Genomic DNA, 25,775 nt, shown 5'->3' on the forward strand with positions numbered 1-25,775 from the left:
ACCGATGACTGAGAAACTTAAGCTCTTTCTGTTTTGGTTGGTAGAAACTCAATTTAATATACACTTTTCGCTATCAGACAGTGATGTTTTTAAACCCTCTTTACAGAAGTCAGGTACATATCTGTTCCTGCACTGTCAAATGCTTTCTTTTGGTCACTGACAGATCTCCCTTTTCTCGTATTTGTGCTGGGTCATAACTATGACAGATTTTTTCAAGACTCTCTGCTCCTCCTGGAAAACCAGGTTTGGCTTTAACTACTGTCAGTGCATTGTAGCTGCTCTTTAACAGATTCCAGGGTTATCCTTCCATGACATTCACCTGAAATCCTATCCCCACTGAAATGAACACTGTTGCATCATCACCACTGATCACCATGTGTTTCACATGAGACCAAATGCACAAAACACTTCTATTCCCTCTTAGGACCAAGGGGCTTCTCCTGAGACAGGAGAATGGCTGTGGCCACATGGAATCAGGGAGGTAGGGCAATAGGACAGAGCACCTAAATAAAAGGGCAGGCAGCAAAACAAAGAAGCAATGAAACCAGAAATAGAAAAACTGGAACCAGTCTGGAAGGAAATGTAGCTCAGGTAATTCAGTTTTCTATGTCAACGTGTATTGTTGGTATTTATTCTCTGATGTTAATGGAGTCTACAGATTTTCACTGTGCATTACAGAAAACAATATATTGTGCTTTGCTTCAAGACGTGTCCTTAGACAATCATAAAAACCGGTGACAGCCCAAAAAAATTTAACAGAAGTTGGTACAAGATAGAAAGACAGGATGAAACAAGATATACTGGGTGAAGCCTGGGTGTAGTTTGTGAACAGTGCAAGGCATGACTGGCATATGAGTGGGAAAACTCACCAGAATGGGCAGGAGTCTGCCATAGAGACAGATAGTTAGAAAGGGAAGCACAAAGTAGGAAAACTCAAATACAGAGTCCCTTTGCAAGTGAAAAAATAGGATATGGAGGTTTTTTTGGTTTTTTGTTTGTGGATGTTATTTGTATGGATTTTTCTTTGTTTGGTTGGTTTTTTATCTTTTTTTTTTCCTGGCTTCAAATACAGTGTTTTAAAACCCTGTCTACACATCTGTGTCTTGAAATTTCTGGTGTAACATGGCAACTCAAAAACCTCATTGTATGGTGAGGGTCTGTAGCGGTGCAGAGTCCCCAGGCAGGTGCAAAGGAGAGCCCCTTTATTGCAAAAACCAGGCCTTTTAAAGCAGTTAGCCAATTAACAGTTAGATAGTTTTAAATCATAACAAACGTGATTCAACAAACCACCCTACACCATGATGTGAAAAGTGTAATGGTTATATAACTTATTTTTCTACCCCTAATTCACTTGAGCCACTTTCCCACAGTCCTTTTCTACTTAGCTGAAGTATCAGGCCTGAGCCATGAGTTTACATGTCCTCCCTTTTATAAAGTTTTACCTATGTTCACCTAACATTTTTATTTTTTTCCCATTAGAAAAGGCACTGTGGCTTGTTATGCAGCAGGTGAAATATGCTAATTTTATCTGCTCAGAGTAGCCTTGTAGAGATTGCAGGGTTAATTTGGAGAAACTAGAGTTTGTGTACCCTTTTAGAGTTAAACTTCTTACTTTTTTTCTCCCATGATTATCACTTTGTAGGTGAAGGCTTGGTAGCAGCACGCTTTTATTTCATGCTTGAATTTTGTTTTTTAATCATTTGAGAAATGCAGCAAGAAACATGAAATAGCATTTCTTATTCACCCAAGTGACAGCTTTTGTTCTGTTTGTCAAGCAAGGTTGTGAGGGGGTAATAGTAAGATAGTAGCTGGTCTCTATTCCAGATTGTAGGTCCAAAAAATAGCAGGTTTGTCACGTGACTGGCAATTTGAATGTGGTAGGGAGTCAGCTTCTGCCAGGTGCACAGATCTGCCTCAGTGTCATTATTTCCCATGTCTTTTAAACGGCTGTTAAACAAGGAAACTGGATTTTTTCTGGCTGTGCTGCTTAACAAACTTGAAAACTGTCCAAAGTTTACATTCCCTGTTGAGTTCAGAGCAGTAAATGTCAGATCTCTTTGCCAAATTCAGTGTCTGACACCCATTCTCCAGATGTGGGACTAACATCTACTTAATATGGTTTACCTTCAAATCACACTCGAGCTTCTTTTGCCCATGCATTTCCTGCCACTGAATATTGATAAGCACCCCCAGCTCTGGTCCATTCTTCAGTTTTTTTACTTTGCTCTGGCTTTGGTAAGTCCTTGAGCATACCAAGAGTGAGTAGTGTAGGATACTCTGGAAACCATGAAGTTACCATCTCTTACATGCTTCACGTGCAAGAGAAAGCGTATTGGTCTAGAGCCCTTTTAAAGCAGAATGGAAAAGAAACTTGGCGCCTTTTGCTGCCCAGGCTGAATTTCCTAGGCTGGCAGCTAACAAAAGCTACTGGCAGCTAGCAGGCTGTGTTCTGAGTTAGTGACAAGAGACTTCAGGACCAGAAAGTACTATTTTACAGTTCTGTTCAGAAAAGTATTGAACAGCCGAGTGGCTTTCAGAGCCAAGTGCAAAGAATTAGCAGAGCACATGCGGATGAGATGTAAACATGCTCCATACTCAGCATCCTCCAGAATATTTTAATCTCCTGGCAAACTGAACCAGAGCCCATTGAGTGGTGTGCCAGGAAATGTGTGAATTTATAGCTGTTTCCACATTGCCTTTCCCACTGTATCCGTGTATCCCCACTGTCTTTGCGAGAGAAAATAACTATGGGAAGAGTTTTATCTTGCATCAATATGATACACAACTGATAACTGGTAGGGTACAAAAGGGTGCTTGTTAAGGCATCACCAGCTCATGTAATCAGAAAGATAACTAAATTTTGTTGTAAATATGTTTATTACAAAGAAGTGTTCTATCCTCCTTTATCCCTGCAGCTTTTTTTACATTGTCTTATATGTGATGGCTCAAACACCCTTTTTCAGACTCTTCCATCTGAGATTTTGGCAGATAAGAACTCTCTCAGCATGACTGAATTGTGAAATAGATTTCACAGAGAACTTTTCAGATCTAACTGTCCTTAGAATTATGAATGAATTCTGCTTCCAAGTTTATCTTTGCTGTAAAGGGCTGCTTGGCTTTGACATTTTAGGCAATGACTGTAGTAGTTGAAAAAGAATGAGCACTACAGACTCAAAATTGGACTATTATGGATATGACAATGACACTGTTTAATCCTTTATGGAAAGGGACTGGATGAACCATGGGCTTGGACTCTGTGTTTGCATGTAAGCAGTTGAGCCAGGTAATAGACACCCCTACCAGAGAGAAGATGAGGAACTCATCTTTTTCCCTCAGTCTTCAGGAGCAAGCTCTCTTCCCACATCTCTCCAGTGAGGGACAGCAGGATGGGGACTGGGGGAGCAAAGTCCCTCCCACTGTAAGCAGAGATCAGGTTTATGACCACTGAGGAACCTGAATGTCCATGTGTGTGTCTGGGACCCAATGAGAGCCATCCCAGAGTTCTGGGGAAATTGGCTGATGCAGTTGCCAAGACACTCTCCATGGTATTCTAAAATCCATGGCAGTCAGGTGAAGTCCCAGGTGACTGGAAAAAGGAAAACTTTGTACACACCTTCAAACAGGGCAGAAAGCAGGACCTGGGAACTACCAGCCTGTCAGCCTCGGCTCTGTGCCTGGGAATATCATGGAACAGACCCTCCTAGAAGCTGTGCTAAGGCACATGGAGGACATGGAGGTGATTCAGGACACTCAGCACAGCTTCACTGAGGGCAACTCCTGCCTGACCAGCCCTGTGGCATTCTGTGGTGGAATGACCCCATCAGGGAACAAGGGAAGCATTTCACATGTAATTTATCTGGACTTCTGTAAAGCCTTTGACATAGTCCCCCATATCATCCCTCTCTCTAAAATGGGAAGAGATAGATCTGAGGGAAGGACACGTGCATCCAGAGGATTGTGGTGAACAGGTCAGAGTCTTGATGGCCATCAGTGACAAGTGGTGCCCCTCAGAGATCTGTATTACGACCTGGGTTGTTTAATATCTTCATTAATGACTAAGAGATCAAAAGCACCTCATCAAATTCAAATTTGCGGATTTATGACCTTTAACAAGACCAATTGCAAGATGCTGCACCTGGGTTGGGGCAAGCCTGGGATCAGACCAGGCTGGGGATGAACAGATCCAGAGCAGCCCTGCCCAGAAGAACTTGGAGGTGCTGGTGGGTGAGAGGCTGAACATGACCCAGCCAAGTGCACTGGCAGCCCAGAGAGACAAACACATCGTGGGCTGCATCCAAAGCAGCTTGGGCAGCAGGGCGAGGGAGGGGATGAGTGAGACCAGCTGTTCTTCTGATAAAACACTGAAATGTAAAAATAGAGATACATTTTTGAATTTTTTCTTAAAGTTCTCCAGTTTTAGTGGCAAACCTTTGAAGTTTCAGCACTACAGAATTCACTATTGATCTTGACAGCAATGCTGAATTTTCATTCAAGGACTGGAATGATAATCCCAAATCCCAATTTAGGCACTTCAGTCCTCTCTCATGTTACTTGATTCCAACACATAGATCCAACAAAATAGATCACGTTTCTGTGCAGTGCAGGAAGGAACATTTTTGAACCCAATCAGTAAACTCTGCAGTGATGAGGAACTTAATGGAAAACCTTGGCAACTGATTTATTTATTCTGTGAAACTGGAATCTGGTGATAGTAAGAAAAATGATGAATTCTGTTACAGCTGGTGAGGCAGCTTGGTTATGTTTTCTAATCTGTTTCCACTGGCTTGCAAGGAGCTTTGAGCTGATGGAAACACACAGAAAAACAAGCTGGAACCATAACTGGCAACAAGAGAAGTGCAGCAGTCATCCATTATGAAACTGTACTGGTCTTCTTTAGCATCAGCTCTGAACATTGTCTCAATTTCTCTGCATTTTCAGAGGGAATAGAACTGATACAGAGAGTATAGCAGCCATTCCTGACAACTGCTCTGCAACTCTTCAGTATGGTCGTACTGTATTTAGGGGGTTTTTTTTGTTTGTTTTTGGTTTTTTATTTGATTTTCAGCACAAAGGGTTGCTTCCAAACCTAATAAGGACATTTAAAGGCTTTCTGTTATAGTGGCCTTTGACTTGTACTGCTTGGGGGAAACTTTCTGCACCCTGGTGCATGTATGGAATTATTTTCTTTTTCCACTTGTTTAATGGAAAACCTTCACTCTATTTAAATATACTTTCTGGAGAGGAGTTTTCAGTCTAATAACTTTTTCTGTTTAAAAGTAACTATTGAAGAGCAGAATATGCACTCTTTGTATAAATATCTGCCTTTAGAAACTCAGAAGTTATATGTCAAGAGGAGAAAATTAAAAGTTAAGAATGAGAAAGTCTAATTTCATTCTAAAATTTGGACTGATTCATGAGGGCAATGTAGGGAGCAAACAAACTAAACCCACCAAAAAAAGCCCTACCACAGTACACTTAGAAAAGCTTGCTTAAAGCAAAAGAACATTTTCACTCTTTTTTGTTGGAGTACTTGGCTGAAAGGGGACCACAAGTACAGAGAAGGTAAAGCACTGGAAACATTCTACGGTTAAAGCTTCATAAACCACATTTACAAAAGTTTTGCTTGATACAGGAAAAAGATTTGGCTCTTGTCGTTCCTATAAATGGCTTCTTCAAAACTGCAGTAGTGAGTTATCTGAAACCAAGGCCTTTGAAGACAGAGAAATTGCTGTGGAAAGGATTTATACATGAATACATCTATGCTTTTCTTTTTATCTATCTGTGCATATCCATTTAGATGTGTATCTGAGCATTTCTGTAGAAGGTGTTCCACTCTGTATATTGGTGGTGATTGGTGGTTGAGGACGAGCCATCTTTAGCATTCTTGTTAAATGTGATTTTCAGATTGTCTTGTCCTTTATTATCCTAAGAGCCCATCTCTAACAGTTGACTTTTAAAAATACACATTTTCTGTGAGTTTAATAGTCTGTTCTGGGGTGGACTATAATGGTATTGATAAGTGCTAAGTTTCCCTGTTGATAAAAAGATGGGAGGAATAATTTTAAATATTTGTTAAGTGCCTATTGAAATAGAAACTTGGACATGAAACTAGAATGTTTTCCATTTCCTTTCAAAATAGGTAAAGAAATGAATGCCTGGTCCTCTAAGTACATGACAAGTGATCATTGCTCATTGGTGATTACAGTCTGAGCTCACACAGAATATTAGAGGTGAATGATGACCTGGGTTTGTGTAAATCTGACTGGGAGGAGTTTCATTTTTTTTCCTGTCAAAGTCAGCAAAATGCCTTGTTAAATAGCTGTAATCACATATGTCTCTTGGTAGTCATGAATTTATATTCACTGATTTTTTTTTATCTCTGCTAAATAGGTTTGTTTCAAATTATTTACAGTTTTAAAAGGCATTTTTAGCACTAACATTTACCATGTCAAGCTAACTGTAAAGAGAATTTATAGGGAAAGAGTTTATTTACTGCCTTTTCTGTCTGCACAGCTGCCAGAGACGTGGTAGTAAACTTTGAGGATTTTTCTGAGTTCATGTTGCAGTAAAGCTATCATTTTATTACAAGACCAGGGATAATTTAGGGTCTTTGCTATAAAATCAAGAAACTGTATAAATTAAAAAATAAGTTCACAGTTGAACAAGAGGTGTTATGATAGAGTTTCCAGAGAAACTCTTTTAGATGCAAGTCCAGTCTCTTATTTGAGATTTAAGAGTGACTTTCATACTCAGCCTTTTCCTCACAGTTTGCAGACACTCATTGCTCTCTCTGTCATTCCTGATCCCTGGAGTCACTCTCCTGCCAGTGATTGAAGTTTGTCTTAAGGCTTATCATCAATACTAACCTTGGTGTTCCAAGGTAAGGATTTTGTGTGGCAAGCAGCAGAGAGGACCTACACCTGGCATCTGCAATTTCCTTGTAGTGAAGTGCAGAGTTGGCTGGCTGTTAACAAAAGCTTCCTTCTGGTCAGCACAGAAAAAAACCATCAGGGCTGTGCATTCATCCAGTGCAATGAATTTACATGTTGACTTCTTCAAGTAGCTGGACCTTCCATTTGATAGAAGACCATGATAGAATTGCAGTCAAGATCCTTGCGTCTCAAAGTAAACATCCCTCTACAAAGGATTACTTTAATTCTTCTGTGGTATACAAAGACCAGGGATTGATCATAAAAGCCAAGTGTTTAAGAAGCCTCTGGTTTTCTGATTTTAGATTGATCATTTTGTCTGTTGCTTTGACAGAGAGAAAAAATTCAGAAAAGCAAACAGAGATCAGAAGCTAAGGAAAATGTTTGTCCAGACAAACTTTTGTTGTTTTCTAACTCCTAGTCAGTAATTTTGTATCTAATGAGATTAAAATATGAAAAAAAATTATTAAAATTATTCACAGTACTTTTACACATCTCAAATGAGCCTTACATAGGCTTTTCATCCTAAAACAAGTTGGGTGATCAAGTAATATGACTCAGCTGAGATTTGTCTGCTGAAGTATATTTGCAGTTTATGTCCATGAACAAGAGGGACAGAATATTTAACTGTTGAAAGATCCTGGTTTTTTAAATCTTTCGGCTTTGCATTTTATTTGTTCAATATTTTCTTAATGGAATTAAGGGGCATTTTAGTTTTGGCCTTTATAATGCCTTGTTGTGGCTGAACTACATCAGGAGAGATACAGTTCTGACAGCTGCTACAAGAGGTTTGCTTTCTGCTACATACTGTTAGGCTGTAAATCACACATCCCAACACAAGGCTTAGTGGAGTGAAATTCTGTGGCCAGAGAGAAATCAAGTCAGGCTGGAGAGTGTTCTCATCTAATCTGCTGCTTGTATGGTTCAACTGGTGAGTGCAGTACCTTTGTTTATGCATGTGACTAGCAGGGTATTAGCTGGGTTATGAAAGTTACATGTCTTATTCATGAATAGGAGAATAAAGAATTGTTACCAATGGACAGAATGGATGATGTTGGAGTTGTTGATGATGGACACCTGGTCCAACCCACCTGTTCAGCAGAGTCAACTAGAGCAGATTGCTCAGGACCACTGGAAGAGTCTGGCTTCATCTTCTTTTTGCTCCTCCCAGCAGATAGTTAAGAAAATTGATAAGATCCACCCTAAGCCTTCTCCAGGCTAAACAACTCCAGCTCACTCAGCTGCTCCCTGTGTGAGAGATGTTCCAGTCCCTAAAATTCTTCATGGCTCATCAGTGGAATGGCTCCAGCCTTTATCTTTTTCATACTGGGGAGCCTGGAGTACAACCCAGAATTCCAGATGTGGCCATGGAAAGATCACCTCCCTAGACCCACTCTCAAGAGACTTCCTAAATGAGTCCTAAAAGCAATCTTTGCAAAACTCCTCATCACCTTTAGCAAACAGTTGTTCTTATTTGTGGGATGCATTTGGTATGTTATTTATGCAGACAGCACAAATTCAGTATTTCTGATTCTTCTCTTCTTGTGTGGGTTCCCAGACAAACACTGCCAACATTTTCTTACCTGTTTTGTACAGCTATACATTTTTGTTAGCTTTTTGGCTAGGCTTCTGATGCTTGCATTCTTTCTGCTCAACTTGGTTAGTTAGCCTCTGTCACTGAATGTCTGCAGTAAGGAAGAGTAAAGAAAAAAAATCGTAGGATTCCAAATATTTGCTTTATGCTTAAGAAAGCAATTTTTAGAACAATGGGTGGTTTGGTTGATTTATCTCCTGGGAAAAACACTGTTGCTTTTCATGGACTAGCAGAAAACTCATGTCATGCCTTTCCTCTCTCTTGGTAAAAGGAAAAATCATGAAGAGGGTCTGAGGATGCTGTCCACATGGGAATGCTTCTAGAACTTAGTGTGCTTTGTGGTATTTAATAGTCAGAATTTATGTAGTCAGATTTGAACCACCAAAATAAGTGTTTCAATTGCATAGGAGGAAACACTTATAAAAATAGCTGAAGGTTGTGAAAAATATTTAAAAGTTGAAGGAGCATTTTAGGGCCCTAGATTTAAAACTTCACTTTGCAAACAATATATTTCGTAATTTTCAAAAGCTGTAACTGTGCATATGTAACAAATTTTTTTGTTATCAGGAGACGGTAAAAAAAACCTTGTGAAATGGTTGTGTTTCTAGCTATGTCATTGGAATTGGATGATATGGTCTCAAAGAATGACTAAATAATTTGTTTCCATTAGAAATATCATAAGGAAAACACAAACTTCATTTTGGATCAGTGGGCACTTGGTCATTGAGCTACGTTGTGAAAGTGCTCTGAACTGCCATAGAAAAAGCAAAAGCCTTTTCTGCTGTAGCCATACACAGAGAGTTGATTTATGAAACTTCTTTCTCATCCAGTTTTTATTATATTTTTATCTGAATTTGCTTAATTTTTTCCCCCCACCCTTTGAAAATTAGTGTTAATTACCAGTGGAACTGAAGTTCAGAAGTAGTGGTGTATGCTGTCTTCTGCTGACGTGGTGCTACGTGTTTCCTTTTGTTCTTTTTTTTTTTTTTTTGAACTAGAAACTCTCTCCTTCTTTTGGCCCAGTATTTTTCTCAGTGGAAATAAAAAAGAAATGGTAGAACCTGAGGTTCACTTCATGAGAAGTGCTGGATACCCTCTAGGATGCATAACCCCTGTGTTTGTCACCACTGCAGTGCTGCATATGATGCTGTCCTTGACAGAAACGTGGCCATCAAGAAGCTCAGCAGACCATTTCAGAACCAAACTCATGCCAAGCGAGCTTACAGGGAGCTGGTCCTCATGAAGTGTGTGAATCATAAAAATGTAAGTTTTCAAGCAGGAGAAATGGTATGTGCATTGCTGTGTTAGAAAGGAAATTGTTTTGTTGAGCTCCTTTATTAAATTGAAGAAATTAGAAATATATTGTGCTCAAAGGCTACACTCTGTCTGGTACTACATGCCCACAGGACAGACTGAGGGTATTCCACATGCTTATTTAAAGGCTGTGCCAAATTGGGGTTGTTCAGACTTTCCTACTTCTTGCACCATCTACTGTATATCATTTAGTATCCATAATAAATGAAAATACTCCTCTGCTTCACCAGAAGTTTTATTCCAGGGCTGTATGTTAATTTTAACCATTACCAATTAGAACTATCTGCCTGACACTGTATCGACTTGCTTTTTTGTAGTGAAATATGTAGGATTGCCACACTGCATTGAAAAGGATGTTCCAGGCATTTCATTTTCCTCCATGATTTCCTGCTGCCATATGTGTGTTCCCCTTCCTTTTCATTGGGTGTGAATTTTGCAGTTGGCAGTGTTTACCCATCCCTCAGCTCTTGCAATGATTCTCCTTAAGCAAAGCATAAATGAGCTTTAAAAAATGTGATGTAAGGGGAGATTTTGCACTTGTTCTCAATGACAAGTTCACATGGAAAAGGAAAGGATCAAAATTGGCAAATTGCAGGACTTGACACTACAGTGTCCTCTGCCTCACTTCTGGGCATTGATTTATCCTTACATTCCCACTGTATTGATCAGGACTGTTCCTGTCTCTTCCCTACGGACTTGATGAAAGCTCCCCTCAGCCAGCCCAATGAATGGGGATTTGAAAATGCAGGGATGAGTAAGAAATTTTTAATGGACTGGAAGAGCAGAGGGGCAGCAGGAGCGGCACTAATTTTAAATGCATAATTTTAAACATGGTGCATGAGAGCTGCTGACAGCATCACACAGGTTGGCTCAGAGCTTTAATCTGTCTGTATAGAGAAGTGCAAAGGGAGGAGAGGATTGTAAAGGCACCTTTGCAGAGGCAAGATTCAATCAGAATATGTGGAGTAAAGAGAAAAAATGTTGAACAATTTCTCTTAGAAAACCTAAAGAAGTGATGGAAGTGGGAAGGGAGATGTTCAGATGTTGCCTTCATGGCAGCAGTGCTGGTGTCATCAACCTCTGTTACCTGCACAGAAGGAAAACAGGGGAAATCCAGATCTGTGAGGTCACGTAGTTTCCTCTATTCTTTTTCCACACATTCTTACCAGTGTCTTACCAGTGTCTGCAGCCCAGCCCGTTTAAGATCAAACAAACAAAAATGCAAACCAAAAAAGAGAAAGAAGAAAAGGAGTTGAAGTATGCAAAATGTCTTTGCTCAGGGTGTCTCTGTTTCAAAGTGCTTCTACTGAAAAGTTGTACCTCTGACAAAGGAATTGGTGTCAGCCAGCATGTGCATGTATGTGCCCTCAAAGGAACTGAGGCCATGTCAGAGAGAAAAAAAGGATTACTGTTTAATAAGATGGTCCTTGATTATTTGTCCCTTCAAATTAGCATTCCTCATAAATAAGAAAATTCTGGCTGTAGCACAAAGACTGCTATGCTCAGATTGAACTGAAGTTGATCTTTAAACCTGGAACTCCAAAACTAAGAGGAAGGTCTCACCCTTAGCACTTGGTTTTGTCCCTGATTATCCTTCTTTCAGATGATTTCAAATGAACCTAGGAGAAATCTGAGAGATCCGTTGTATTTTATTTTGAATGTTGCCAATTTTTTACTGATCCATAAAGTGAGAAGTGTTAATATAAATAGAGCAGTGATAAAACTGTCCTTTAACACACTTCAAGACTGGTTCGACTGATTATGTATATCACTTTTCTTTATTCTTTTGTCTTACTTTGCTTTTCAGATTATCAGTTTATTAAATGTCTTCACACCACAGAAATCTCTGGAGGAGTTCCAGGATGTGTAAGTAACAGGGGCAGTAATTAAGCTAAAGCTTTAGGGATGTGTGGGGCATCATGGTGTACCTTGATTGCAATAACTCAGCAAAATATAAAGGTTATAGCCCCCTCTAAAAAAGATAGTGTGAGTCTAATGGGTAGAAAAATATTCTGAATTCTCATATTGAGTGCTCTTTTGACACTTTCAGGTGAAAAACACCAAGCTTCATATTCGTTGTGATATGACCTTTGTCTGTGTAATGTTATTTGCCTGGGGAGCTAGGGGTAGGTGTAGAAGACAATCAGCATCTCTGTTGGAACCTTTCCCTGCTGGATAATCACTACTGTGCCTAGTATGAATCTGCTGTGAATGAAATTTTAAGTATTCTTTGTTTTAAATTGTTGCTCTCCTTTTATTTTCCTGTCTATTCACATACTCTGTAGACATTGCACGGAAATGAGTTCCTATTCTGTAGTTTGATACCAGCAGTAACCAGTTAATTTTCATGAGAATTTTGTGAAGTCATGCAATCTTAGGAGGATTTTGGGGGTCATTTTGCCTGGGGATGCATATTTTACCCTCTCAGACACCTCTGTTTCTCTCAGATTCCTATGTGTACTGTGGTAACCATCCTTGCAGTATTCGAAGGCCAAGCAGTTACATCATTTGGTGCTTGTGGGTCTTCTGGGTTTTGTGCATTTCAGTGTGGTGCTGCCTGATTACCCATGTAGAGTATAGTCTCTGTCATGGGGAATGCACCAAGAAAGGACAAATAATCCACCAGTTTTCCTGATATGCTAGAAGAGTGGTGTCTCTACAGTGAGATACAAACACCACTATGGTGCTGTGGTAGGTAAGCCCAGTCTCCAGCTTTGTTACTCCCAGTCATCAGAAATAAAGTGAATTTTGAAGCAAGAAAAAGCATTGTTACTTATTTGAGATGATGCTGTGATTTGACTTCAACACAAAAAAAATAATCCTATGGCTTTGCTTTTCCATTCAGCTACCTAGTAATGGAGTTAATGGATGCCAACCTGTGCCAGGTCATTCAGATGGAGCTGGACCATGAGCGAATGTCTTACCTTCTGTACCAAATGCTCTGTGGAATCAAGCATCTTCACTCTGCAGGGATTATTCACAGGGTAAGGGGCCTTTGGCTCAAAACTTAAGTCAGCATATGAAATGCTCACAAAGACTTTGAATGCCCCTTGACTCTCTTGTGCACTTGTGGATCAAAGCCCTGTCTTCCAGTACAATGAATATAAACATAAGAGCCACAATCAGAGGTCAGGGGATATGGAATTGCCATTTGCCATTATTTACACATGCTGAAACAAATGGAAAGACTGTTGAGTCTATATTAAATGCATCCTCTCATTTTGCTTTTACACATCAGTGCTGTGCTTGGTAAGGATGTGGTACCTGGCTGTGGATTTGTGATGGTGATAGCAGGAGGATCAGTCATGTCAGTGTGAGCAGGAGGGAATTTTCAATGGATTAAAATACCCTGACTTAGCTTCTTTACGGAAAGGTGCTTTTACCAATTTGGTAAAAAAAAAAAGTTTCCCTAAAGAAAAGAAAGACTGATAAAGTGGGTTAAAAAGTGGATGCTGTTCTATAAAGATCTCCTTTTTCTATAAAGATCTCCTTTCTTGGCATGTCTTGTTTAGCAGAGGGTTATAGATTTGGCTTCCAGATAGTCATCCAGCAAAGGATGAGTTTAATTATTGTAAATGAAGCATTAAGTTATCTCCACATGTGCAGTTGGAATGTCTCTATCAGGTTCACAGCATTAGGAGAAAATAATCTAATCTAAACAGCGCTCGGATACTAATCCCAGTTTCTTGATCTGCTAAATGCAATTAATTTAACACCAGTAGGCTCCTGTTATCCAGGTAAAGCCCTACAGCGTGCTGAGGCAGAACAGTTTGCTAGAGAAACAACAGCAAGGGTTTGCCAAATATTTACAAGTATTTCTGATAGTAACTGTGCCAGAAGAGGGAAAGATTATTTGAAGGGTGACCCAAAGTATCTGACCATATCATAGCTGTGTCTGGTTTTATAAAGGACAGTCACATGAGAGTTTTTTCGCTGTCTTTTGCAGGATTTAAAACCAAGTAACATTGTAGTAAAATCTGACTGCACGTTGAAGATTCTGGATTTTGGACTGGCCAGGACTGCAGGCACTAGCTTCATGATGACCCCGTATGTGGTGACACGTTACTACAGAGCACCGGAGGTCATCCTGGGAATGGGCTACAAGGAGAACGGTAGGGCTGCAGTGTCAGTGCCCCGGGTCACCTCAGGGGCAAGCTCTGCTTCCACCATTGTCAGGGAGACCCAGAGGAGGGACAGGAATGGGACATGGTGGGAAATGACACCTGGAATTAGAGCAGTTCCTCGCGGTTGTGAACTGCCGCTACAGAATGTATTTGGGATGCGCTGCTGGTGAATTTATCAGTGTGGGATTGCAGAGTAACAGGAAACTTAGTTCTTATTGAAGTTACAACTACAGTCAGCTCGTTTCGACCAGAATATCTTTGTGTTCTGTGGCCATGAAACAATATGGGTATCACTGGTATTGCTGAAAGAGTGACGTGTTCTAAATTTGAGTCTGGATCTCTGAATTGTTTGAGGGAAAAAGAACAAGGACCAGCTGAAATAGCAAATCCTAGCTCTTCCAGAATTTCTCTAAATCCAGAGCTAAATCTGATTTTCATGAATTAATTCCCTCTTCATGATAAATTTAACAAAATCCCAGGTTTTGCTGACAGGTTTCATCTCGTCAAGATCTAGGTATAAATTTTGCCATTTGAGTTTGGGTTTTTTTTTTTTAATGGAAAGCAGAATTTCAGAGAAAAGGAAAAACTGAAACAAACAACCTCTCCCCCCCCCCCCAAAAAAAAAAACCACAAAAAACCCCCATATAATTTGTATGTAATCTCCCTAGAAGTAAATATCTAGAAGTAGAAAGGATAGTGCTCTGAATGTTATGAGAGAGATCTTGGTCCTTGGAAATATTGTGAAAAGCAGGTGGGGATGCTTGCTATAGAGAAGTGGGTAAGGAGGAACTCAAATTTTGCAGAAGATGAAGAGAAAACTTTGAAAGTTGTTCTCATTTTGTAACAAAACTGAGACTTGCATGGGTGCCAGGCAGGTAGACACAGCAGGAAAGGAGGGAATAATCTATGGCTCAGATTTTGCTGTCAAAGGTATCATTGGTCTGTTTGAGGAGTCATTTGATGGCAAATACAGAAAATGTGACAAGACCAGGTATTTGTTAAAAGGTGTGCTACTTGATTTATGTTGAGGAGGTTAGCTGAGCTGCAGGAGGACTTTTACTAAGAGCCAACTTCATCCTGTGAAGGGCAGTAAAGCTGATTTTGGGAGCTGATTCCATGAGTTCAGCACTACTGAAAACGTAATCATACAACCTTTTCTGAAATTAGCAAGTCCCTGTATGAATTATTTGTAATGTTTATGAGTTTAAAGCATAAATTTTAATACAAAAGTCTAAAAAAGCAGATATTATTTATATTATTATTATTGTTATAATCATTAAATAATTTTGGGGAAAATAAAAGGAATAATATTCCTTAAAATATTTTGTTTGAAATTTTTTGCTAAATGCCATTAGAAATTTGAACTAACACTCTTTAGATAGTTCTTAATCAATAACCAGAGTTCTTCTATTGTCAGATAAATTCTTTTGTTGTTTTTTTCCCCCCTCCAGACATTTAGTAGATGATTAGGATTATTGTTGTTGTTATTTTCCATGAAATGACAGAGAGAGCATTTGCTTTTCACATTATTAAAACTGCACCAAGAAAAATTTAGACACACTTTAGTGATGAAGTACACAGCTGGGAAAGTTCTAATGTTTGCCACATCCAAGGGACCTGATCAAATGCCCGTTGAATTTAACACAGAGACTTCCTTTGACTTCCCTGGGCAATGAGTCTGGCTGAAGGTGAATGATCTTGTCTTACTTGGACAAAGCCAAAATAAAGTGAGGAAGAAAACAAAATGTTTGAACATGAAGCTCAACTGTCAGAGGAGCTGCTCTGCTTGGAGGCTGTGACCCAGCTCCCAAGGAAGTCAACAGAAAGGGCTGTTCTCTGCTTCCCTGCTCTGGCCAATGCTGCCACATTACTGAAGCTCCCTGACTTCTTTCCCCTCTGACTACCTACACTGCCTGTATAAGGACTGTTCACTGCTTTCATTTTCTTTCTGCACTTGGTTGGCTAAAGATGCATAATTATCACCAGTTTGCTGCACTTGTATGGAAGGTCCTGAAACTGTCACTAGGAAGAAAACTCTGCCACTGCCTCAGGCATGCTTTTGCTGTCCCATGCCTTTGATACCTGTACCCTCCTTTTCCCAAGTGGAACATTTCACCTTTTTTTTTGTTGTTGTTGTTGTTGTTGGTTTACCAAGAAATGAGTTGTTTGTTTGTTTCTTTGGTTTGGTTTGGATTGTTTTTGAAGGTTAAAAAAGGGGAAGAAAAAGAGAAAACTGGTTGTGTAGGTCAAACATGACCAGAAAATGAGAGTTTCAGGCTCAGAAACAACATAGCCTTTTAAAGCATTTCAAAGCAGTTTATTCTTCTACATATGGAAGACAGGTTTGTTTGTTGTTTGTTTTTGTTTTTTTTTTTTTTTCCTGTGAGTACTGTGTCACTATCTATCCAGCATATTTTTTTAAGACTTAAAGGGCAAAAATAACCCCTATCCAAGTCAAGCAGATAAGATAACTCTGCATTTTTCATCTAAAAGCTGAAGGCAGGATTGGGAATAGGAAATGCTCTTAGTCTTGTTGATATTTGTCCTTTAGAGCTTTTGTTATAGCATTTATTTTGAGTACCTACACAGTACAAAACAGAGTCCACACAGGTCATGCTCTCTGGGTATGGAGGTACAGACAGATTCACCTATATAGGTGCCTATAGATAGGACAGAGGTACAGATGCTGAAAGAAGAGTTTTAAATAAATTTTAAGGGTGGTATTTGTCCATATGGCCTTTACTTGTGTGAGCAGTTCCATTTGGAACCTCTTGTCATCTGCTGCAGAGAGCCTCAGTGCTGGAGAACAAAGCCTAGAAACTCTGCAAGTAGGATTTAATCCATTTTATAATTATCTGTCTGTTTTGGGATTCCCCTAAAAAAAAAAAAAAGATGTTTTTTAACCATAAATTCATTGTATACCATGAGTCTGTGCAGCTGTTACTTGATCTTTACTTGCTAGCTCTGGACCTTTACCCAAAATGTTGATTTTAAACTTTTTCCACTATTGTTACTAACTGCTGTTGAGCTGACTGACACAGCTTTTATTTATTTAATTACTTATTTTAGCTTTTGGTGAGACATGAAAAAGAAACCCAACAAAACCACAAAACAAACTGTACTGTTCTGATCAACCTGCTCTTTTTCCCCTCCTTTAGGAGTGAAATGTCGTAGTTAACTTTGCTTTTTTTCCCTCCTTCTTCACTTCCCTGTCTCTGCTGTTCTAGTGGATATATGGTCTGTGGGATGCATTATGGGAGAAATGGTTCGCCACAAAATCCTCTTTCCAGGAAGGGACTGTATCCTTGTGCCATTTGCTGCAGCTTCACCTATTATTTGTTCCTCTCCTCCACCCCATCCCTTTTACCATAAAATGACTATACCAGGGCTGTAAAGATAGAAGCAGAAAGTTGAATCCCAGAGGTATGGCTAAATGAAAATAGCATGCTACTGATAGGCACAAAATTGAAAATGAAAAACAGATCCACAGAATTATTTCAGTCAATTAAGTTACTCTAAAACCTGTAATCATTCAATTTTATATACTACTTACAGCATGTTAATAAGCAACATAGAAAACAAACATTATAATGGCAAATTGGACAGCTTTATTTATTCTTATCATTTATTCTTCAAAGGAAAAATAAGAAAAAAAGAAAAAATTCCTAACTTGGCCCATCTCATTCCTGTAAATCTGTTTTTCTGCTTTTATGTTTTGGAAATATTGACTTCATAACATTTGTGGTGACATCATAATCTTTTGCTTGCTAATGCATCATGGTTTTGGATTCATCTCAATGCTGTATGGGCTCAGTGCTGAGTCAATACAACATTTTTTTTTTTTTAAACAAAGTGAAGAATTTGACTCACCCAGTTTAAGGTAACCATTTATCTGCTGTGGTTTCCAAATTGGCCTGAAATCAGATTCTCTTGAGTTAAAAATGAACTTCCCTTTACTTGCATGAGGTCTGTGTCATCAATTAAACTACATTTCCCTACCATCTTGTTCTTCTTGTCTTGGGTGATATTATTTTTACCCCTTCCAAGGTGGTGAAAGCAATATTAGAAAATGAAAACAAAAGAGGAGGTCTCTACTTAGCCTCCTGTTTATCACAGGCTAAGCCTGCTCTGCTGGCTTGGAAATGTAAGTGTGCTTTGCCCATCAGAATAGAATGAAGCAACATAACATATCTTCACTTTCAGAAACAAAAAGGCATATTATTTTCAGCTAGTTAGCAGAAAGGCACCACGAAAATCTGAGATCAGCAGCCACTGGTAGTTGGTGGGAAGAAAACTCAGCTTTCACAGACTTGTACCCATGGAAGCAATTATTTTTTTGCTGACTTTTGAGTAATTCCTGTCATGTTTGTCAAAGTTGGGTCCTTCCTGTCTTGTTTTCACAGCTCTGTCAACTTTCTCTGAAAGCTGAGCTCTGCTTGGTGGCCCAGTGAGGATGCAGTTCTGCTTCACTGACAGGGAGATGGAGGGACAGCAGGTTCCTCCTGTTTGCTGGGGGGGTGACAGCAGCACTGTACTGCTCCCACTCTTACAGGAAGAGGGGAAAAACAAAAAAAAAACTAAACTATCTATAATACATTTGAGGTTCAGCTGTAAGTACTGAGGATATTTCCATTTAATCTTTTCTGAGAGAAGTCTGAGATTTTACTTGATAAGCAGCTAGAATTCAAACAAAGAATGGTTTCAGGATAAAGGCATAGTAATGTGGTTAATGGGTTCCTTTACAATTTCAACAAAAAATTAGGAGAGATGTTCTTTTGTCCACCTCTAGAAAAAAATGTAATTGTTATATAATTTAAAGTGTAGCTTTAAAAAAATCATTCAAACATGAGAATTACTTTTTTCTGTCTGGCTGTGGAAAGTCTCTTATGACAGCTTTGTATTCAGGGATAGCAGTAAAATATTTTAAAAATATATTTTAACATTTCAGCATCAGTTGAAAATAACAACTGACTTTCTGAACAAATGCAGCAAATATTGTACAAATTGTGGGATAGTTCTACTTTTTAAGTAATTGGAAATCCCTTATCCTGAAATAGAATGTATGTGGGCCAGGTTACAATTGTTACTGTGCTTTAATGTGAGTTTATTCAGGTGAGTGGGAAGACTAAAAGAAAATGAAAAGGAAAAAAAGGAAAAAATACCCAAAAAACCCCACAAGACAAACAAACAAACTAAAACTTAAAAATAAAAACTAAGAGAAAGAAAAGAAAGAAAAAAAACACCTGTATATTCATTTCCAAGTTGGTACTCATGTGTTAACCAGTGTGACCCACGAATGAATTGTCAGTGTTGGAAAGCCTGGCTTGTGTATGGGTCCATATAATTCCCCACCCCTCCATGGCTGTTGATGAGCACACCTAGTTTCCCTCCCAGGTGCAGGAAGAGCTGGAGAAACATTTGTGCATCTGCAGGTAAACTTCACAGAGGCACAGTACATACTTCCCCTTGGGCTACTTAAGGCTTTCCAGCAGAGAATTTTCTAGCTGAAAGAGGCAAGTCTGTATAGAAATCAAAAATATCGGTTCCTTTTAATCATTCAAAAGACTGTCTATTGTGTACACTTGCTATCAATATGAGCTAACTCTCTGGAATCTGGAGTAGGAATATTTGTGTATGGCACAGTATACATCTAAGAAAAAATTCACAGCTGCTGCCATGTTTTATGGAAAGAAAATATTTTAAAATTTAATCTCACCTAAACCATTGCACTGAGTTACCGCTGCACTCAGGTGCTGCAGGTGTGAAATGAAATTTAATTTTTAAAGTCTTTATGGAAATTAAAACACGGAGGAAATTAATTCCAGAACCTTTAATCTACGTAAACAAGAAACTCTCCATTAAGCTGCCATGAGAAAGCTCTGGAATCTGGATAGACTACTGTTGGTTTTCAGACAAGTAAGGGCCTCCAGTGCCCTGGAGAGTACTGGGTACAAATTGCCTGGCAGAACCCTCATTCTTGTTATTCAGACAATGTCTGTAAGGCAGACATTTCAAAATACCGTCAGGGAAACTTCTTTGTCAGAAATCAGATCCTCTCAAGAAGAAAGCCACCTTTCAATCCATTTCCAGATGGATTTGCAAACCAAAATATTCCTGGCAAGTTCCAGTAAGCTTTTGGAGTTCACTTCTGAGTTTCTTGCTCAATGTTTCTTTGATGCTTATTCCACTTTTGTTAAATCAGAAATAATGTGAGCAGCTAAAAACTGTCTGAACTCTTGGATGCTATTGGAAATATGTTAAAAAAACCCAGGGCTTTCCCCATTGCTGGTTCAGCTCTAGGTAATAAAATCTTCAAAATCTCAGAAGATTTCAATTTAAGGATTGAAAATTCATTTATGGTTTTGGGTTTTTTTATTTGAAATGAAGGAAAAACTTGAATGAATGAATTCTTTCAGGTGAGACAGGTTTGTTAAGATCTGAGCTGCCAAGTCCACAGTGATGTCCTAGGGGCACACGTGACTTAGGGGGGAAAATAAAGTGATCAGAGCATTTATTTCCAGTCCTGAAAAGAAGGATGCATGTAGAGGATGGTACTATAGCAATTTCGCATGTGAGTCCTTCAGCCGATCAAAGTAAAACAGTGATTTAGCCATAGAAATATATTGTGATAATAGCCAAGTGTCATAATTTTGGCTAGGCCTTAATTTCCGCTGTAAATATGGAGAACAGAATTCCTACTGCAAGTAGCCTAAAGTCTAAAACAGTCAAAAAGAGAAAATACCATTAAAATAGGAGGAGAGAAGAATTCCAACTTTCTTCTATGTAATTATCAACATCCAAAAGGAATTGTGAAAAGAAGTCAGCATTAATAGATACAGTTAATGTTTTCTGTGGCCATATTTTCAAAAACTCCCTTGCCCACCAGCTGTCTTTGAGAGTGGTGGGATTAAGAAATGCTTTCTGACATCTGACAGGAAGTGTTCTGTTGCCTTAGGAAAAAAGTTTGCATCAAGAAAGTCTTTTAGGTGAAGGTGCTGCCTTTCCACCACTCTTAAGCAGAATTTGTCTTTACATTTCATCTGCATTGATTCATAAGCGTAATTTTAGCAATTTTTGGGTGTTTCTTAAACTACATTATAATAACTTCTGCACTTTTCTTAAGTGCAGTCTGTTGTTTTTCTTGTTCCAGGTAGTATTTTCTTAAGGCTTGTTTTGTCTTAAAGTCAGAACTAGCAACTAGCATCAGGATTGTTTAAAAGATACTAAGTGTGACTGGCCTGACTTTCCAGGTAAGATCAGCTGGTTCATGTTAGGCTGCTGCTTAAGTGTGTGTTAGCTACGATGGCATTGATGGCTAAGTTTGGATTTTGTTGACCTGTATTATTCTTCCCTGGGTATTTGGTATTTGGTTTTGGACTCAGGATTTGTCTTACAGTTTGGTCATATGAGGTGAAACCTTGTTTCCATGAGGTCTCAGAGTAGATGTGAGGATGATTTGGCTCTTGCCATTTTTTATTTTTATTTTTTAAGTCAGATGTCGATAACCCAACCATTTAGAGTGTAATTTGCACTTAGCATGAAACCCCCATGCTGTCATCTATGTGACTCTTGGACTGCATCCCAGGTGCTAGAGTAAAGATGATCCACTGCTTGTTTCCCATCATTCACCTTAAAAATTTTCAGGGTGCACTGCTGCCTTGTATGAATTTCTACCAAGGCAAGTTTTGGTTGAGTTTTCTGGCACCTGCGAGAATTGGATGGTCTCAAATATTTTGGGTTTTTTTCTGTGGCATTAGTCAGCTTGTTCTTGATGGCAGCTTTGCTAAATTGAGCCAAGTCAGACTAGAACAGTTGAGCAGAGAATTTAGAACTTGTGGACGAAACAGTACTGGAGTGCCTTTTGTCAAGAGCATGCAGCTATTTGGACAGGACCAAAACAAAGAACTGGAGCGTGTTCAAAATCACATGAAGCTGAGTCAGGGGAGGTTTAGTTGGATATCAGGAAAAGGTTTTTCACCTAAAGGATGCTTGGGCACCAGAACAGGGCAGTGGTCACAACACCAGCCTGACAGAGTTCAAGGAGTGTTTGGACAAAGCTCTCAGGCACATGGTGTGACTCCTGGGGTGTGCTGAGCAGGGCCAGGAGCTGGATTATATGATCCTGATGGATCCCTTCCAACTCAGCATATTCTGTGATTTAGTTCTGTGATTTCTGTTCCAGATATGAAAACATACAGGTATCCTCAAATGATCTGCTTATCTGTTTGTATTGTAGCAAGAGAGACTAGCTGTGGGTTTCCTCCTTGAAGAGGTAACACAAGTGTACTTGAATACTCTTTGAGACCTGAGAAGAGATACTTCAAAATCAAAATGTAAAAGAAGCTAAAAAGAGGACCTGAAGTTAGGAAATGCAAGATCTACAAAGCAGGTTTTCAATGCTGTGGTCTGTTAGACACAGTGTGGTGTGTTTCACATTCCTTGGCAAGATTATCTCTTGGTCTCTCTTACTGTGATTTTTTTTTTTTTGTATAGTCATATCCAAAAGAAAATGGGAGAAAGGAAAGGGTGTGAGTCATCCCTTGTGCCTCCACTCATTCTTGAGCTTGCTCCTCAGGATTCCCATGGCTATTTTAGTCATTTTTTAACAGTCATTTTTTATAGCAGTCGTTTGGCACTGCAGCCTAAGAGGCAGGAGCCTTCTCCAGTGCAGGCTTCCCACTGGCTCACAGGAAGTTTAAAAAAAGACAGGAATTCATAAGTTGTTTTGAAGCCTCACCTTTGCAAAATGGTGGCAATTCCCTTTTGGTTCCATATAGCATCTGTCAGGAGAGCACCTGTATTCCACAGTGTTTGTCAGGAAGAAAATTAGAAGTCAGTAAGGCAATTTTCAAACTCTTAGAAACCTTATTACTGTTATTGAGACATATGAAGGTTTTCATAACATATGTGGAAAGTGGTGTTTCAAATTAGAAAGGAAAAACTTTCTCAAGAAATCTTAATGGATTGAGCTGATACTGTGCTGAGGGAGCCCTTGTTAAACATATTGAAATTCAAGCATTTAACAAAGGGAAGGGTTTTGGGGTCTCAGCAAGGAAATTGGAATGTCAGAAAACTGGGAGTTTGCCGTGACTTATCCAGAATTGAGGGAGATAAGGGTTTGGAGGTTTGGGGAGGGTTTTAATCCTTTTCAAGAGCCATCTCCACAACAGTCATTAGGAGTGCCACACATCACAGACTTCCCTTGGCATTGGCAGGTCTGGAGTCTTTGCAGATGTGGTATCTGGAGCATGTGGGGGGAAAAAAAAGTAGCTTTGTCCATGTATTACTGAGAATTACCAAGTATTTTTATAAACCGTGCCCTTGTTTTTTATTAAATAAAAATGACAGAAAAGCCTTTAAAAACAAGGTACAGCATCCAATACTGGCTACTGTATTTTTCATTCTGAGAATTCAAGTAGGGGCCTAGAAATGGTTCTTCAGAGCAGACATCAGTACAGATCTGCAGGAGTACTCAAAACAGAGATGGAGGTAAAGAAAGGTCCTGCCAGTAGGGTGTCTCTCCATTTTAGGAGAATTTGGAGAGAGAAGCATGCTCTTACCACAGGTGTACTCAGCTGCCTTGATATTTTAGTGGAGTTTGTACCTTAGCCATTGGCAAGCGAGCAGTGTTGTGTACTAAGTCTTTTGGCCTACAGTCACACAAGTAAAATCAGGTATCATGATTTGCTTCATTAATATGTCTATCGTTATCTTCTTCAGTCAGTTTTGAGGAGGTGAACATCTCTTCAGTTGGCAGAGGGGCAATTTCTGCACCACCGAAACAGGAGCTGTTACAAATGTGAATGGTATTCTCACCAGTGCTCTGGGAAGAAAGAGTGAAGTAGCCCATGAGGTTGGCAAACACAGCAAAGTTCATTCAGTTGTGCCTGCATCTCTGGTCTCTGGAGTGTCCTGTGTCTTGCATTTAATGAAATTTAATTTGAATGTCACAATTTTCATTGAATGACAGCCTGATCTTACTGAGTGCAAGACTGGAAAGTCACCTCAGTGGGAGTTTGAACAAGGGCAGTTACAAATTCTCCCTCTCATTGTTTTGTGAAGTCCCAGAGAACCTGCAGATTTGCAGGAGGAGAATGTAGATTTACCAGGGATGTCTCTACGAAAGATTGACTTGGGTCCTCTCCATATAGAAACATCTTTGGGTTCTATAATTCCTGACCCTTCTGCATCTTTGCTGGAGGGAATCTGAAATCTGGAAGGATGAGAAAGCACTCATTTGGGTCAGGAAGTACCTGTTTGGTGGGGAATCAGAACCAGAAGATGGCACAGAGAAGATTTTGTGCTTCTATTTCTTTTCTTCTATGGTTAAAATGTTGGTTTTTTGGTTTTGTTTTTTTTTTTTTTTTTTTTGTTCAGGAAAAAACACGCGTGTAGTTTCTGGTGAGCTTTTGTTCAAGCTGGCTATGCCAGGGTGGCATTTGTTGTCTTTGACAAGTTTACTCATATTCTGAAGTATGTGTACACATTCAAGAATGTGTTCCAGAGTGTGTAATAATCTGGTTTGTAGAGAGCCTGAACACATTAAAAATCCCCTAATTCTAGTGATCCAGGACCTGGATACTCCAATGACAAGTGGATTTCCCATCAAGGGTTACCCAAATCTCAACAGTTTCACTTCAGAGTCTTGAAAAAGTCATAGGCTAAATTATTTAACACTGTTTCACATGATCTTAAAAACATCAAAACAAACAGTTGCTAAACTGAAGCTTTACCCTGAATCATGCAGGGGTCTGTCACTAGAAGTTAGCCTGCCCTTGATTAAAGCTTAGGGATGTTCCATGTGTTGATGTAGCATTGCCAGCATTTGTGATTGTCTCACGTTTCAAAAAATAAAAAAACCCCCAACTTTTACCAGGTGTAGATTTTCAGTGCTTTGGAGCTCACTGCAGGTGTTTGGAGACTGTGGTGTGCTTGGCTTTTTTCTGATTCTTGCACAAGTGAAATTACTTGGACTGCAACATCTGGATTGATGCTGGACTAATGGAAGCAGAGGATCAAGGCACAGATCTCTGTTCTGCAGGCCTTTCTGGAGCTTTGCACAGGTCTCAGTGCCTTGACTGGGGCTTCTGACAGCTGCTGCTGTATGTGCTGAAATTCTTAACCTCCAACTAACTACTTCTAACATGCAGCCAAATCCTGGTTCCACTTTGATTCATTTCTAATTGCCTCAGGAACTGAAAAAGAGGCAGCAATCAAGAAGGGTCTTGGGACACTGGTTATATTTAGGTGTTTATCTTTTCTCCTTCTGATTTGGAAATTTTCAAAGAGCTTCCTTCCCAAAACCTCAGGCATAGAGGGGAATAATCATCTCTGATTTTACACAGTTTGCAGTTTAGTAAGGCACTAGTTCAACTTGTGTGTGTGCCCTGTGGAGGGTAGCATAGAGCGGTGATGTCAGGAGGCAGCCTCTGAAAAGAAAAAGGAATTAATAACAGACGAACAAACAACTGCTTGCTCTATCTTTTCCTGATATTTTGCATGCCATTTAGCTTGTGATGAAAGCAGCAATAATTTGCATCTCTAGGTCTGCTTATTGCTTCCAAACAAGTAGCCTTTTCTTTAGTTCTTTCTTTTTTGTTTTTTGATTTATTGTGTAGTGTTGAAGCTTTTCATATGCTAAATAAAGCAACAAGGGAACCTTAGACCCAGGCATGCTAAGATTTCCTCAGATAGGACATTTGCCTTCAAAGTCAAATGCATTTTAAGCTGTTGCTAAATATGAAATTGTAAGAGTAAATTTAACCAAGCAGCATGATGCTTTCATATTTTTTCCCCAGTTTCTGGCCCTGAGAC

General features: G+C 39.3%; 1 protein-coding gene across 5 annotated transcripts in view; it reads left to right on the top strand.

Annotated features, from left to right (window-relative positions):
• MAPK10 (mitogen-activated protein kinase 10) overlaps window positions 1-25,775 on the top strand; it is a 73,118-nt gene that overhangs the window by 16,704 nt on the left and 30,639 nt on the right. For 3 of the 5 annotated variants that reach the window (XM_062493862.1, XM_062493863.1, XM_062493865.1), the window contains 4 exons: window positions 9,657-9,786; window positions 11,645-11,703; window positions 12,683-12,821; window positions 13,784-13,949. In XM_062493862.1, the coding sequence (XP_062349846.1) occupies window positions 9,657-9,786; window positions 11,645-11,703; window positions 12,683-12,821; window positions 13,784-13,949 (494 nt within the window). Of the gene's footprint in view, window positions 1-9,656; window positions 9,787-11,644; window positions 11,704-12,682; window positions 12,822-13,783; window positions 13,950-17,188; window positions 17,261-25,775 lie in introns of all 5 variants that reach the window. The other 2 variants (XM_062493860.1, XM_062493861.1) reach the window with 1 other exon arrangement.

The sequence above is a fragment of the Cinclus cinclus genome, chromosome 5 (genome assembly GCF_963662255.1).
Source record: "Cinclus cinclus chromosome 5, bCinCin1.1, whole genome shotgun sequence".
Lineage (NCBI taxonomy): Eukaryota > Metazoa > Chordata > Aves > Passeriformes > Cinclidae > Cinclus > Cinclus cinclus.